Source organism: Semicossyphus pulcher, unplaced genomic scaffold, assembly GCF_022749685.1.
Source record: "Semicossyphus pulcher isolate SPU_LCO1_2020_fin unplaced genomic scaffold, fSemPul1.0.p SCAF_25, whole genome shotgun sequence".
Lineage (NCBI taxonomy): Eukaryota > Metazoa > Chordata > Actinopteri > Labriformes > Labridae > Semicossyphus > Semicossyphus pulcher.
Window position 1 is genome coordinate 6,448,973 of NW_027211699.1, and position 12,733 is coordinate 6,461,705.

General features: G+C 43.7%; 1 protein-coding gene across 1 annotated transcript; it reads left to right on the plus strand.

The window, feature by feature from the left end:
- The first annotated feature begins 8,061 nt into the window (after positions 1-8,061).
- On the plus strand, positions 8,062-12,359 carry actb2 (actin, beta 2). Its single transcript, XM_069675787.1, has 6 exons — positions 8,062-8,160; positions 9,589-9,718; positions 10,080-10,319; positions 10,721-11,159; positions 11,265-11,446; positions 11,552-12,359. The coding sequence occupies exons 2-6, from the start codon at positions 9,596-9,598 to the stop codon at positions 11,693-11,695; spliced, it is 1,128 nt and encodes a 375-aa protein (XP_069531888.1). The 5' UTR covers positions 8,062-8,160; positions 9,589-9,595; the 3' UTR covers positions 11,696-12,359.
- Positions 12,360-12,733: the final 374 nt, after the last annotated feature.

Consider the following 12,733-nt stretch of genomic DNA (forward strand, 5'->3'; position numbering starts at 1 on the left):
AAGGCTGGCAGTAGTGTGGAATGAGCCAATCTGAGGCCAGGGGCCCTCCCACCAGACGGAGACAGATGGTGGAGGATTGATAAGCCTCCATGGGTTCACCGGCATGCAGGGGAGGAATAAGGAGTGTGTGCATGTGTGTGTGTGTGTGCGTCAGGCGTAGAACTAGATGCAGAGATAGACAAGTCACAAGTTGTTTTTTTAAACCCCCATTTAGACAAATTCAATATAAAAGCATGCATTCTGCATCATTGTCTCTTCATAGTATGCACCTTCTTTTCTATCTAATGTAAGTATGATGCATGCATTTCTGCTTTGCTTGCAACTAACGCACCTACATGTCTGCAAGCACCTACAAACATTTTTTCCATTAATGGTTAAGGTGACAGAAGCCGTCATCAGACCTCACAGTTTGCAGGAAAACCTGAATAAAACCTCACAGCCTTAAAAGGCACCTCATGCTCCTCTCTGGGCCAATCAGAGGAGAGAACAGCAGCAGGAAGTGATGTGTGGGCACAGGAAGAGGAAGAGAAGAAGAGAGGACAGAGGGCCTGTGTTCATGAGGAGCAGAAAAAAACACTCGTGGGGTTATCACGGTGTAGAGACGCTGTCTTTGTCTGAAAACTGGGTTACACACTTCATGGTTTTGATCAAATTATGTTGTAATAATCTCACATTGCAGCTTTAGAGTTTGATCGGTTATTAGCATAGGATGTTAGCGTACAGCTTGTGCTAACACGCCACTTTTCTTTTACAGCTTCATACCAGTGAGACCAACACAAGCTGTGACACAGATTTAAAAGAGGAAGTGCCTGTGAGTCAACGACAGCGTGTCTGGATCCTTAAAACAATATGTGCTTTTAATTTGAAAAACTTGTTGCTGCTGTGGAACAAACTGAGAAATATGTGTGAATGGTTTTTATAGCTAAGACAATTCTTACGAGTTTCGTTTGTTGTTTAGTTTGAGGCTGACACAGGATACTGGTCAGGATGCCAGGATGAGGCGAGGCCAATAATGTGTGTGTGTGTGTGTGTGTGTGTGTGTGTGTGTGTGTAAGGAGTGGGGGATGGAGTTAAGGATCCATTTGGGCCTTAAATGGGAAGCTAATCCAATCGGAGCACGAACAGGCCAGCTGGCAGGCACAACACACACACACACACTCACACACACACAGCTGGTAACTGGCCCGTGCCTCGGAGTCAGACCGTCACCACGGTGACCCACGGATCAATGACGCTGCAGACGGCCGATCTATTGGCCGCATCGCAGGAGGGGAGAAGGAGGGATAGAGGCAGGAAGGGGGCGAGGGAGTGGTGGTGAATAGGGCTTCCCTCTCTGAAACTGTGAGCAGGCACAGATGGCAAACAATCGGTCAGACACAACTTTTCAACAGGCTGCAAAGACGAAAGAGAAAGAAAGAGAGAAAGAGAGAGGGCGTGAGGGAGATGAGGATGGAAATGACTGTTTGGCAAGATGACTCGGATGAAAGAAAGAAAGAAAGAAGGAATAGGAAAGTGCTGCTGTGTCTGTTTGAATAGTATATGTAGCAACAGCCAGCAGCTTGTTAGCTTAGCTGAGCACGAAGTCTAAAAACAAGAGGAAACTGGACTCTTTCCAAAAGTGGAATAAACTAATTTGATTGTGAACATTAAAGTGAGCTGAATTGATTAAAGTTCACATGTTTCACAGTCATATTGCCGATAACATGAATTGTTAACACATTTATATTGTGGACTTTGAAATAATGTGAAAGTTAACTTGCTTTGAGTTTAACTTCCAGACAAATCTGTCCGTCAAATGCTAGGCTACAGTCAGTTAGCTCAGCCGAGTTTAGTGATAAGACCAGCAATAGTTTCCCCATTCATTCATTCTTTTGCTCATCACTCTTAATATTTCCCTAATTTTTATTGACGTAATTGTTCATCTACGTATTTGTATATTGCCCACCTTATTTGTTTAGTTTAGCTTAGCTAACAAAGAAAAGATGGATGACTGCAGATACAACTTCAACAAGAAGTGAAAATCCAAAGAAAAGGAACAAACTCGACGCTCAGATGAAGCAAACAGTCTGAAAAGGAAAGTGAGAAAAATCAAGAGTTACAACCGGAGCCAACATTGGACGTCACACATGCAACACCCCCACAATTACCGTTTATTGCCATAGTTGCCGTCAAAGAGAACAAAACTGAGATCTTCGAGATTACCACGTTAAGGGACAGACATTACAGTCTTATCAATCTTCTCTTCGAACTCTTGGCAGGAAAATTGCTGAGTGAATTTCCTTTATTAAGCCACAGGAAAGAGAACAAACTTCTTCTTCTTCCCCTAAACTTCCTCGCTCCTATACCAGAGGAGAAAATCCCCAAATTGCTGCACTCAGCTTGACCTCACGTGACCCGGGCTTTCATACATACTATGAAACCCCTGTGTGTGAGTAAAAAGAATGATTTCCAACATGACATCACATATTTCCCATCATCTTCGTTTTCCGATTTAGCCTTCATCAGATCCCTTTAGATTGTTTAATCTCGCCTTCTTTGTTTCCCACCACTCGTCTGATGTCCACACTGCTTTGCTTTCAACCTCACTCAAGACTAATTGCAACTAATGTTTTTTGTATTGAGCTGCAGCCTCGCAGTGTAGTAGCTGTTAGAGTCAAGATGGCAGATGTTTAAGTCTGTGTGTGTGTGTGTGTGTGTGGATAATAGATATTGTAGTCATGTCCACCCCCTATGGCCGGCTTTACCCATTAGCAAAAGGCCTTTCATAGTTATTCTCCCCTCCCCCGCAAACACACCCAATTCGAAACAAAATGCCCTTGTTTAAAGCCTCAGAGAGCCGCTGCTTTGGTCACAAAATATCAATTTCTCTGTATGACAAGAGGGAAAGAAAGAGGAAGAAGAGATGACGCTCTAAATGTAGATAAGGGGAGAGATGGAGCAGTAGAGTAGAGTGAATTAGTCATATATGGCCTCAGGTTAAGTGAGTAGAGAAACTTAGGGGATTTTAACTCATTAGAGGAACAGGAAGTCATAGTAGGATGGGTTTTAGTAACGCAGGGAGTGGCAGTGCTGCAGAACAGACTGTTTGTTCTATGTTGCTGCTGCCTGGACGGCTGGTTACCATATTTCAAGAGAAAACACAGAGCTAATGACGTCACACCAATGTGTCACAACAGCCCCAATTCACTGGCAAACACTGAGACTACACAGGCACATTGAAACACTCAAAGACACACATGCGATTACTTAATAGGGATGTGTGACACAATTCACAGTATTTATATGGCGGCCATTTCCGCTGACATCCTGCTAAGGTTGGGAAGCTAAAATGCTGTAAATATGTCGATCTGATGTATTCCATTATTGCTAAATTGGACCAACTAACTAACTAAAGACTATGTGTCATATTTCAAGGTAAACCTATTTATTTAGTAACCCATTAGTTAGTGACAGCTAACTGTCGCATTTAATCAGTTCCCAGCTAACAGTACTTTAAGCTAACGTACATTAACTTTAGCGAGGAATATACGCCTCTCCTTTCATATCGATTGTTCATCAACTGAAAAGACCATGAACAGCAAAAATCCAGATCAAAATCTGGCCATATTTCAGGTTAAAACAATATTATATTACCCATGACTTATGGTCATTTAGCTACATGCTAGGTAAGGCAAGGCAAGGCAAGTTTATTTATATAGCACATTTCAGCTACAAGACAATTCAAAGTGCTTTACACAGAACAACCAAAGCAAAGAAACACATCATAAGACCTGTCCCTGACGAGCTAATAGCAGCGTTAGCTAGTAAGTGGCAGAAAGCTAATTTTACCGTTTGGTCGTGTAACACAATAGGAGGGGTGGAAATTTCTTGCTAACATTATGTTAGAAAGTAAGAATTTACTTCACTGCTAACATAACGTTAGCAACAAAGTTGTCAAAGGCTAACGTCAGCTGTTGTCTCCGTTAGCTAGTTATCAAATATGTTGTATTAGCTTGAAACATGGCCTGATGTCCTTCATCTTTAAAGATGATGGTCAATTCAGAAGCTGTGTAATGATAAAGCTTCGTCAGATTCACTGTATCTCAATGATTTGCAAACTTTAAACAGTTTAGCAATATGACAGCATTTGAGCTTCAAACCCTGCGTGTAACGTGAGAGTTAAATGACCGCCATGTGAATATGTCGGACTGTGTCATTAACGTTGGAATCTGTGAGGGGTCAGGTCACAAATGTATGCCTTTCCTTAGACCATATACCCATGTAACACATGACAATGAGCTCTGAATTACTCGTGCACATACTTGCTCTGTCATCAAAGATAGCAGTCTGTTATGTTTGCCGTTGTGATTTTAAGTACTTTGACCTTTGAATCACACACACACATACACATATATACCGGTACATAAACACCCGTGCTGCAGTGGTCACCGGGTTACTGATTGACTTGTCACATGGCGATGGTAATGCCAATGCAAACAGTCAATGTGTTCACCTGTCATTTACTTGTATGACATAATCAAGGAAGCTGCAAGTGCTAATTTGTTCTAATTAGCGTAGCAGAGGCAGCGGACTACTAGGGCACTTGTTATTTGTGGTTAATTGTTTTTTCCGGTTAAACAATGAAGTATTGAAAATTTGAGTTCTTACCAAAAGCTACATGAGAAGTTTAAGACTACACTCATGTCTGTACGGAACAAAATTAGCCAGTACCTGTTAGCTTAGCCTAGCATGAAGACTGGATACAAAGGGGGAATCAGCTAGCCTGGCTTTATCTAATTGTTGGCAAATAAAATCTGCCCATCAGCAACTCAAAAACTTGTTTCTCTCCAGTTTTGGTCCTGTCGATTCAATAGTTCAGGGAATAGCTTCCTATAAACCAGCAAATGTTCATATTTTTAAAATTACGTACAAATTACACTAACAAGGTGTAAAGCCTTATTAAGTGAGCTTTAGATAAGTGGATTTTGTTACCTTTGGAATGAGCGAGGCTGGTTGTGTCCCCAGTTACATTCTTTGTGCTAAGCTAAACTAAGCTAGGCTAGGCTAAGCTAAAACAGCTGCTGGCTCCAGAGCAATGTATCTTTCGGACTTGAGAGCAGTGTCAATCTTATCATCGAACTCTTGGAAAGAAATGGGAAACACTGTGGTCATGTTGATGGAAAAGTGGCCCAGAAACAGGGCTTGTGCGGGGCAGCCTTCAAATGCAAAGGTCAAGGTCAGGGGATTTTCCCAACAAGGAGCATCATGGAGTAAATTTATGTTCAGTTCATGTTAGTAGAATCAACCACTGCATAATATTGCAGTTAGAGCCTGCGGCCATACACAAAATAACAACAAGCACCGCCAACAACAGCTAAACAATTCACCTGACTGAAACCTTTGTACCGGCTGGCTGTGGCCCCACGTTGGCTTCCACTCGCCGAGCTGTTGTAAAAAGTAAAAAGGTGTTTTTGCCAAAGGGCACGGGACCTCTGTGGCTAAATAACAGTCATTTTCAGAAACTCCCTAACTCTCCCCGCCTCTAAATGACAGGTCTAAACTCTGAGCTTCCACTTGTTGCTCTCATTAAAGTGTCACTTAGCTTAAAAAGTGGTCTATTTAGACAACCACCACGCACGGTAATATTCATTATACACACACCTCAAGTGGCTGTGTACAAACTAGTGTCTGGGTGAAATATGCTTCTTTAGGTGGGGAGCATCTTGGCAGCAAAGTCCAGGTTTCATTGCCACTGAGGGTGTCGACACACAAACACACTGTTATGACACATGAGAGCAGACTTCCTGGGACAGTATTCCAAGCACTTGGCTAGTAGGAATTCTCAGTGAAGAGTGTTGACAACCACTTAACCAGAGACCTCTCACTTACAACCAACCAACATACGTACATAAACATATGCAGGTCTAAAGTCCTGCTCACCTAATCTGACTGATTTGTGATACAAATGTAACTCTAGTTTCACTCTGAATTCAGCAGTAAGAAGAGTATGCCATGAAACAATGACTCACTCGCTCACGGTGTGTAAAAATGTACAACTGAACACACACACACATACTGTGAACTTGAGAGGCACTCCCTTCAGGCCGGATTAAACATTTCCCAGCCAATCCCTGTTTACACCGTTACAGCGTCATCATGGTAAAGCAATCCTCTCAGTCGTCCAAATCTCTGTTAACAACAGTCACCTGGACCTTTTTTTTTTATTCCCTTTGACACAAAAATGCAACTTGAGCGGCCATTTTGTAGGCTTACATCGGTCAAACAGGGATCGACGGGGTTTAAATTTGACCCTTAATAATGAGATTTAAGGCCCGTTAATAAGTAAGTGGGCCCAGTTGACCTTTGATCACCTGAAACACTCGTCTTTAACCCTCAGCGTCTGCAGGAGACGAAAAACTCGGCCTAGCTCTACTTCTATTGAATGTTTATCACAACTAAATAATTATCTAACCCTATCAGCAAGTGAAATGTGCTGTTTAACAACTCTGAATCCTGCACGTTCAGAGGGAGCTAACAAGAGCCATCATCATCTTTCCGTAGTAAAATAAGCGTTGCTTCACACGCCACCTTCACTCGTTTGTATGAACAACGTGATAAACCATATATGTCCATTTAAAGCCGACTGATCAGCATGAATGAAGACAAGGAAGAGGAGAAAAAAACACACTTAGAGAGGGAGGAAGGGGAAGTGGTGAAGGAGGAAGAGACAAAGTTGCTGCATGTGGTTGGGTCAGAGTTAAAGCTTTAAATGGCAAAAAGGTTGCTCAGCTGATCTGCATACTTATATGGTTGAGGAACAGAAAACGAGTACAAGTGAGTGCTAGATGTTTTATATCAGGGAGGAGATGGATGAGATGAAGATGGAGGCCAGAGGGGGAAGAAAAAAGAGAATTAATTCACAGAAAAAGAAAAGAGCTTATACTTTATGTATGCAAGCCTTAAAACTGAGGTCTTTAATAGAGTCACATGGGCCTCTTTAATCAGGATGTGAATGAGGATGATGGTGTAGGCGTCAGACATTTTTAAAAGTCACTGTTTTATGTGATAAAGGTGAATAAGAGCAGTGGCAAAAATTGTAATCCAAAAGGGTTCTGTTGATTTAAGAGGGAGGCAGAGGAGCGCTAAAGGGAGGGTCCTCCTTCTTTGTAGTGGCTCAAATTGTAACACAATAGCCCAGATGTTTTCCTACATGGCTGAAATTATAGTATAACGTCTGAGGGGTTACTTCATTCTCTTCTACCATCTACAGCTGTAACACTGCAAGCCGCATTGAAATCTGATTATGCTAACAAATCCCATCCTCCCTGACATGACACACCTCTGCAAACCCGTTTCATACAGATGCAGTGACAGGACATTTAGGAGCCACAAAGAACAAATACTTGATTAATACATTTAAATATTCAGCAAGCAGTATGGAGAAGAGGTGGCCTACATTAATGGTCATCCCCCAGCTTACGACAGGGCAGCTCCACTACCCTGTGTGTGTTATGTGTGTCATGTGTTTGACCCGGTGATGCAGTGGCCGTAGGCATCACTGAGCTTACAGCTGGCTTTCAACAGCAACATAAACATCACCTCCACCCTCTGTCATGACTGAAACATCAAACATGTCAGGTTAATCTACAGAGAAGAACAAGTAGGGAGGACAGCCTTTGGATAAAAGTCTTGGGCCTTTGCAGCCTTCACTGGGAGGAGTCCTGGGTGCTTAGCTCTCAATTATCATATGTTAAAGTACTTGGAGCAGGTGCAGGGAAGATATTTTCACACGTATGAAAGTTTAAACATCATTCAGCCTGTATGTAAAACAGAATATCAAGAGATTAGGCTTATTAGGCCTCACAACATCAATCCCTTCCCTTTTATTTTCTCCAATCCTTTGCTATTATCGCCTCCCTCTCTCTCTCTCCCTCAAATCGCGAGCGCCTAGTGCAGCACAGTGTGTGCACGCGACGTGCCCCAGTGCATGACGCTGGACCAATCAGAGAGCGCCATTCCGAAAGTTTACCTTTTATGGCTAGAGCCGGGCAACTGACGCAGTATAAAAAACATGCGCCCACAGCTAACGGATTCACTCTGAGCGCCGTCATACGCAGCTTGTGCGGGATATCATTTGCCTGAAACCGGTTCCCTTAAAGCGAAAAGCCCCCCCACCCAAAGGTAAGAAACAGAGACACTTAATTGCAACATTCTAATTTTGGAATAGTATTTATCAAGTAAACAGTTGTTTGTGAAATGTCATTTTGAATGCAAATGATGGCAGGGACCACGAGGTTCTTTGTCCTGTCATACACCAACGGTTAAACGAATGTAGCTTAAAAAGGCTTTGATAGAAACGAGTATTTGTATTTTGTTCGTGTTTTATAAAGTATAACGTTTCAGTGGAGATGGCTGGAGACCTCTAAACTGCGCCTGACAGGTGCTTTTGGCTGCACCATTAGCCGGCTTATGATTAATATCCTGAGTCACTGGGCTCACTTCGAACCGTGCTTTTCATTGTGTAGTTGTGTAAAATGTAAAGGTGTGCAGTGTTGGCTTACATGTCTTCCCCAGCAGGGTAGTTTGAAGGAGGCGTTTGAGTTGAGGTCGTCTGGATCCCGGTTGCTCCCTTTGTGCGCCCGATGCGGCGGGGTGTGACCTACTTTTGCATATTAGCCTAGCCTCCTCATGCTAACACCGCCCTTCAGACCTGCAACAGTTGCAGTTTTTAAAAAAGATTACTATTCTCATGGAGACTCTTGTACACTTCTCAGGCTTGTTAAGTATCACTTCATTAGAGGAATCATTTAATTTACATGGCTTCCTCTAAATGGGGAAATGCAAAGAGTACAGGGCCTGCCAAAAATCTTAATTGATTAATGTTTAAGTTTAATACACCTGTCTTGGTTTGACTTTGTCTTGCCAGTTTGCACGAGGAAAAGGGGAAATTGCAATTCAATCATCCCCTCTTAGAAAAGGCGTGGCCTTCAGGAAATGGAGCATCAGTCAAGGACCTGTGACCATTCATGAGTCAACATGAGTTCATTACGCAACTTAATTTTTTTTTTTAATAAAACCAGTGATCGGTCTTTGAAGTTTTTTTTAATATCGCACTGTTAGAATGTAGAGGTGTTAAACCGGCAGAAGACAATGAATTAAGCAGTTAAGGCTGATAATGACGCAGTGATAATGAAGCAAAGATTTCTGCTTGGTATATAACCGGTATGATGGGGTAAATGGGGGGAGGGGGCAGCCAAGGAAGTTAGCTGTAGTGAATCGGAGGGAGTGGTCGCGCGCGGCCGAGTCTGATAATGTCGAATGTTCCTTTTTCTTGATGTGCTGTGTCGCTCTGGCCGCGCGCCATGGCGCCGGTAGTCTCAAAGCTGCTCAAAACCGAACCATGTCCTTATATGGTAATAACAGAATGCAGCGCCACTTCCTTTTGTCTGGCTTGGTAGGAATGTGGGGCACTAGCTCCACCCAGCGGCTAATCTCGTGAACTGCTGCTTCCTAGTTAACAGGAAGTGAAAGCTCAAAGTGCTGCGCGGCCGCAGTTGAGAGGCGGAAGTGAGACTTCAGTGTGTAACAGTATCTTTTTTCCCTCAACAGTTCAGCAATGGAAGATGAAATCGCCGCACTGGTTGTTGACAACGGATCCGGTATGTGCAAAGCCGGATTCGCCGGAGACGACGCCCCACGTGCTGTCTTCCCCTCCATCGTCGGTCGCCCCAGGCATCAGGTGGGTTAATTACTTCAATCAGGGAAAGGCTGAACACCTGATAGGAATCAGCTATGCTAATTTAGATGTTAACTGCATTTTAATGCATACATTTGTCCAAATAAATAACTTTAAGCCAATACAAACTTTAAATTTTTCTGAAAATTGATATTAATTCGCTTCATTTTAGACTTCCAAAAATGACATATGCATAATATTACAATGGAAGATCTATTTAAACTATTGTATTGCCCTCATATTTCCTAGTCTCAATTACATGTAGGTGACAAGTATTCCTTTAACTAGACTAGAAAAAAACATATAAATGTACGTGTTACAGTGCAGGTTCAGTTAATTAAACTATCTGTGATCTCTTGTTCAGGGAGTGATGGTGGGTATGGGCCAGAAGGACAGCTACGTTGGTGATGAAGCCCAGAGCAAGAGAGGTATCCTGACCCTGAAGTACCCCATCGAGCACGGTATTGTGACCAACTGGGACGACATGGAGAAGATCTGGCATCACACCTTCTACAATGAGCTGAGAGTTGCCCCTGAGGAGCACCCTGTCCTGCTCACAGAGGCCCCCCTGAACCCCAAAGCCAACAGGGAGAAGATGACCCAGGTATGCACCCTTACTTGATCAACCAGTCAATTTAAGTTCTGACCTTTCCAAAGTAGTTGCCTCATATCCTTCTCGGTTTCCTTCTTCAGTCCATTCTCACTTGCTCCTTCCTCCCCCTCTCCCCCAGGACCTCTCTCCTATAAGATGATCTATCATCAACAGGTCTCTCTTGACTGTGTGCCTTTTATCTGCACTTGTTACTTTAGCTGAGTCAGTAAATCAGCACCTAATAGACATCTGACATGCACAAGTGTGAAGGGATGTTGACTTTCTGCACTTTTTTTCTACTAACTTCAGTCTTAGCCTCACTCTGATGCATGTAGTGAGTGCAGTGTCCGCACAAGCTTGAGACCTTTTCTGTTCCTGAAGAAATCCTAAAGTGCTCTCTCCTCTTATTACAGATCATGTTCGAGACCTTCAACACCCCCGCCATGTACGTTGCCATCCAGGCCGTGCTGTCCCTGTATGCCTCTGGTCGTACCACTGGTATCGTCATGGACTCTGGTGATGGTGTGACCCACACAGTGCCCATCTACGAGGGTTACGCCCTGCCCCACGCCATCCTGCGTCTGGACTTGGCCGGCCGCGACCTCACAGACTACCTCATGAAGATCCTGACAGAGCGTGGCTACTCCTTCACCACCACAGCCGAGAGGGAAATCGTGCGTGACATCAAGGAGAAGCTGTGCTACGTTGCCCTGGACTTCGAGCAGGAGATGGGAACCGCTGCCTCTTCCTCCTCCCTGGAGAAGAGCTACGAGCTGCCCGACGGACAGGTCATCACCATCGGCAATGAGAGGTTCCGTTGCCCAGAGGCCCTCTTCCAGCCTTCCTTCCTCGGTAAGTTTCCACACTGAACATGCACTACATGCTCAACCATACTTCAACTTCTTAAGTCGACCTTTGCCTGCAGTTGTCTGACCAGTGTTCTGTTTCTGCTCTCAGGAATGGAGTCCTGCGGAATCCACGAGACCACCTACAACAGCATCATGAAGTGTGATGTCGATATCCGTAAGGACCTGTACGCCAACACCGTGCTGTCTGGAGGTACCACCATGTACCCCGGCATCGCTGACCGCATGCAGAAGGAGATCACAGCCCTGGCCCCATCCACCATGAAGATCAAGGTGAGCTGAGCTGCCGTGGAGCCAGAACAGTGTTTGGCTACTGCAGATCAGTGTCTCTGATCAAAATGCTTCAGTATCTAATTAGTTTCTCTTGTCTCTCTGCAGATCATCGCCCCACCAGAGCGTAAATACTCTGTCTGGATCGGAGGCTCCATCCTGGCCTCTCTGTCCACCTTCCAGCAGATGTGGATCAGCAAGCAGGAGTACGATGAGTCCGGCCCCTCCATCGTCCACCGCAAATGCTTCTAAACAGACTGTTCCTTCTCCCCCTCCCCGACCAAACGCCCAACAACTTCAGCTCTGTGCAAAACAACCACACACCACACATTTCTCATACACACTCAGGCGCAGAGCCTAGATGACCAACTCATTGGCATGGCTTCAGTTATTTTTGGCGCTTGACTCAGGATTTTAAAAAAACTGGAACATTGAAGGAGACAGTAATGTTTTTGGCTAGGTTTAAAAAAAGCACCCCAGGGTTCTGCAGTTGCATCTGGGGACTTAAAAATGTACATTTTGTTTTCTTTGAGTCATTCCAAATGTTTGTTAACTGCATTGTTCAGACACATGATTCCAAATGTTAACTGCATTGTTCAGACACGTATTCGCCTCTGTGAAGGCTGCCCAGTGGTTGGCGCATACTTAAACATGGTTGTAGTATCGCTTGTATGTAAATTATGTCTGGGTTTTTTGTACTTTCAGCCTTAAAAATATCTTGGTCCTGTTAATTTTTTTGTTTTTGTTATGCAAAACCCAATCGTGACCTCTTCTTCCCCCTGTTGGAGGTTCCATCCCCGGGGTGGTGGGGCAAGGGGTCTCGACGTGATGGGGTAACATGGGGTGCCAGACCGGTGGGGCCAACCTGTACACTGACTAAACAATCCCAATAAAGTGCACATGTGTTCCGACATGACGTTTGACTCTTGTCTTGCTTATATTATGTGATCACAGCTGCTCAAAGCTGAATGAAAATCTTTGGTCTTTTAGCTAAAAGACACAAAGCTGAGTTAAAATGACAAAACATGGTTCATGAAAGAAGATAAGATGGCAGCAGTTACACAGCAAACCAGTTTATTGCAGATGACTTAAATTGGTTAACCCTTGAAAACCAGTGTTTCAGCCTTTACATGTAGGCCTCTGAAGTCTTATCTGAGAAACTTAAAGAATATAAAGTTTGAGCTTTTAAAGTCAAAGATCCTGAAAGAGAATTGAGTTCACTTTTCTTTTAACCTTTTCAGCCCATCAATGGCTGCATATAATAGCTTACAAAATTACCTCCAAGAACAG

Coding starts and splice junctions, on each gene's coding strand:
- actb2 (XM_069675787.1), top strand. CDS start 9,596: ATGGAAGATGAAATCGCCGCACTGGTTGTTGACAACGGATCCGGTATG. Junction 10,320..10,720: donor ACAGGGAGAAGATGACCCAG/GTATGCACCCTT, acceptor CTCTTATTACAG/ATCATGTTCGAGACCTTCAA. Junction 11,160..11,264: donor CTTCCAGCCTTCCTTCCTCG/GTAAGTTTCCAC, acceptor TTCTGCTCTCAG/GAATGGAGTCCTGCGGAATC.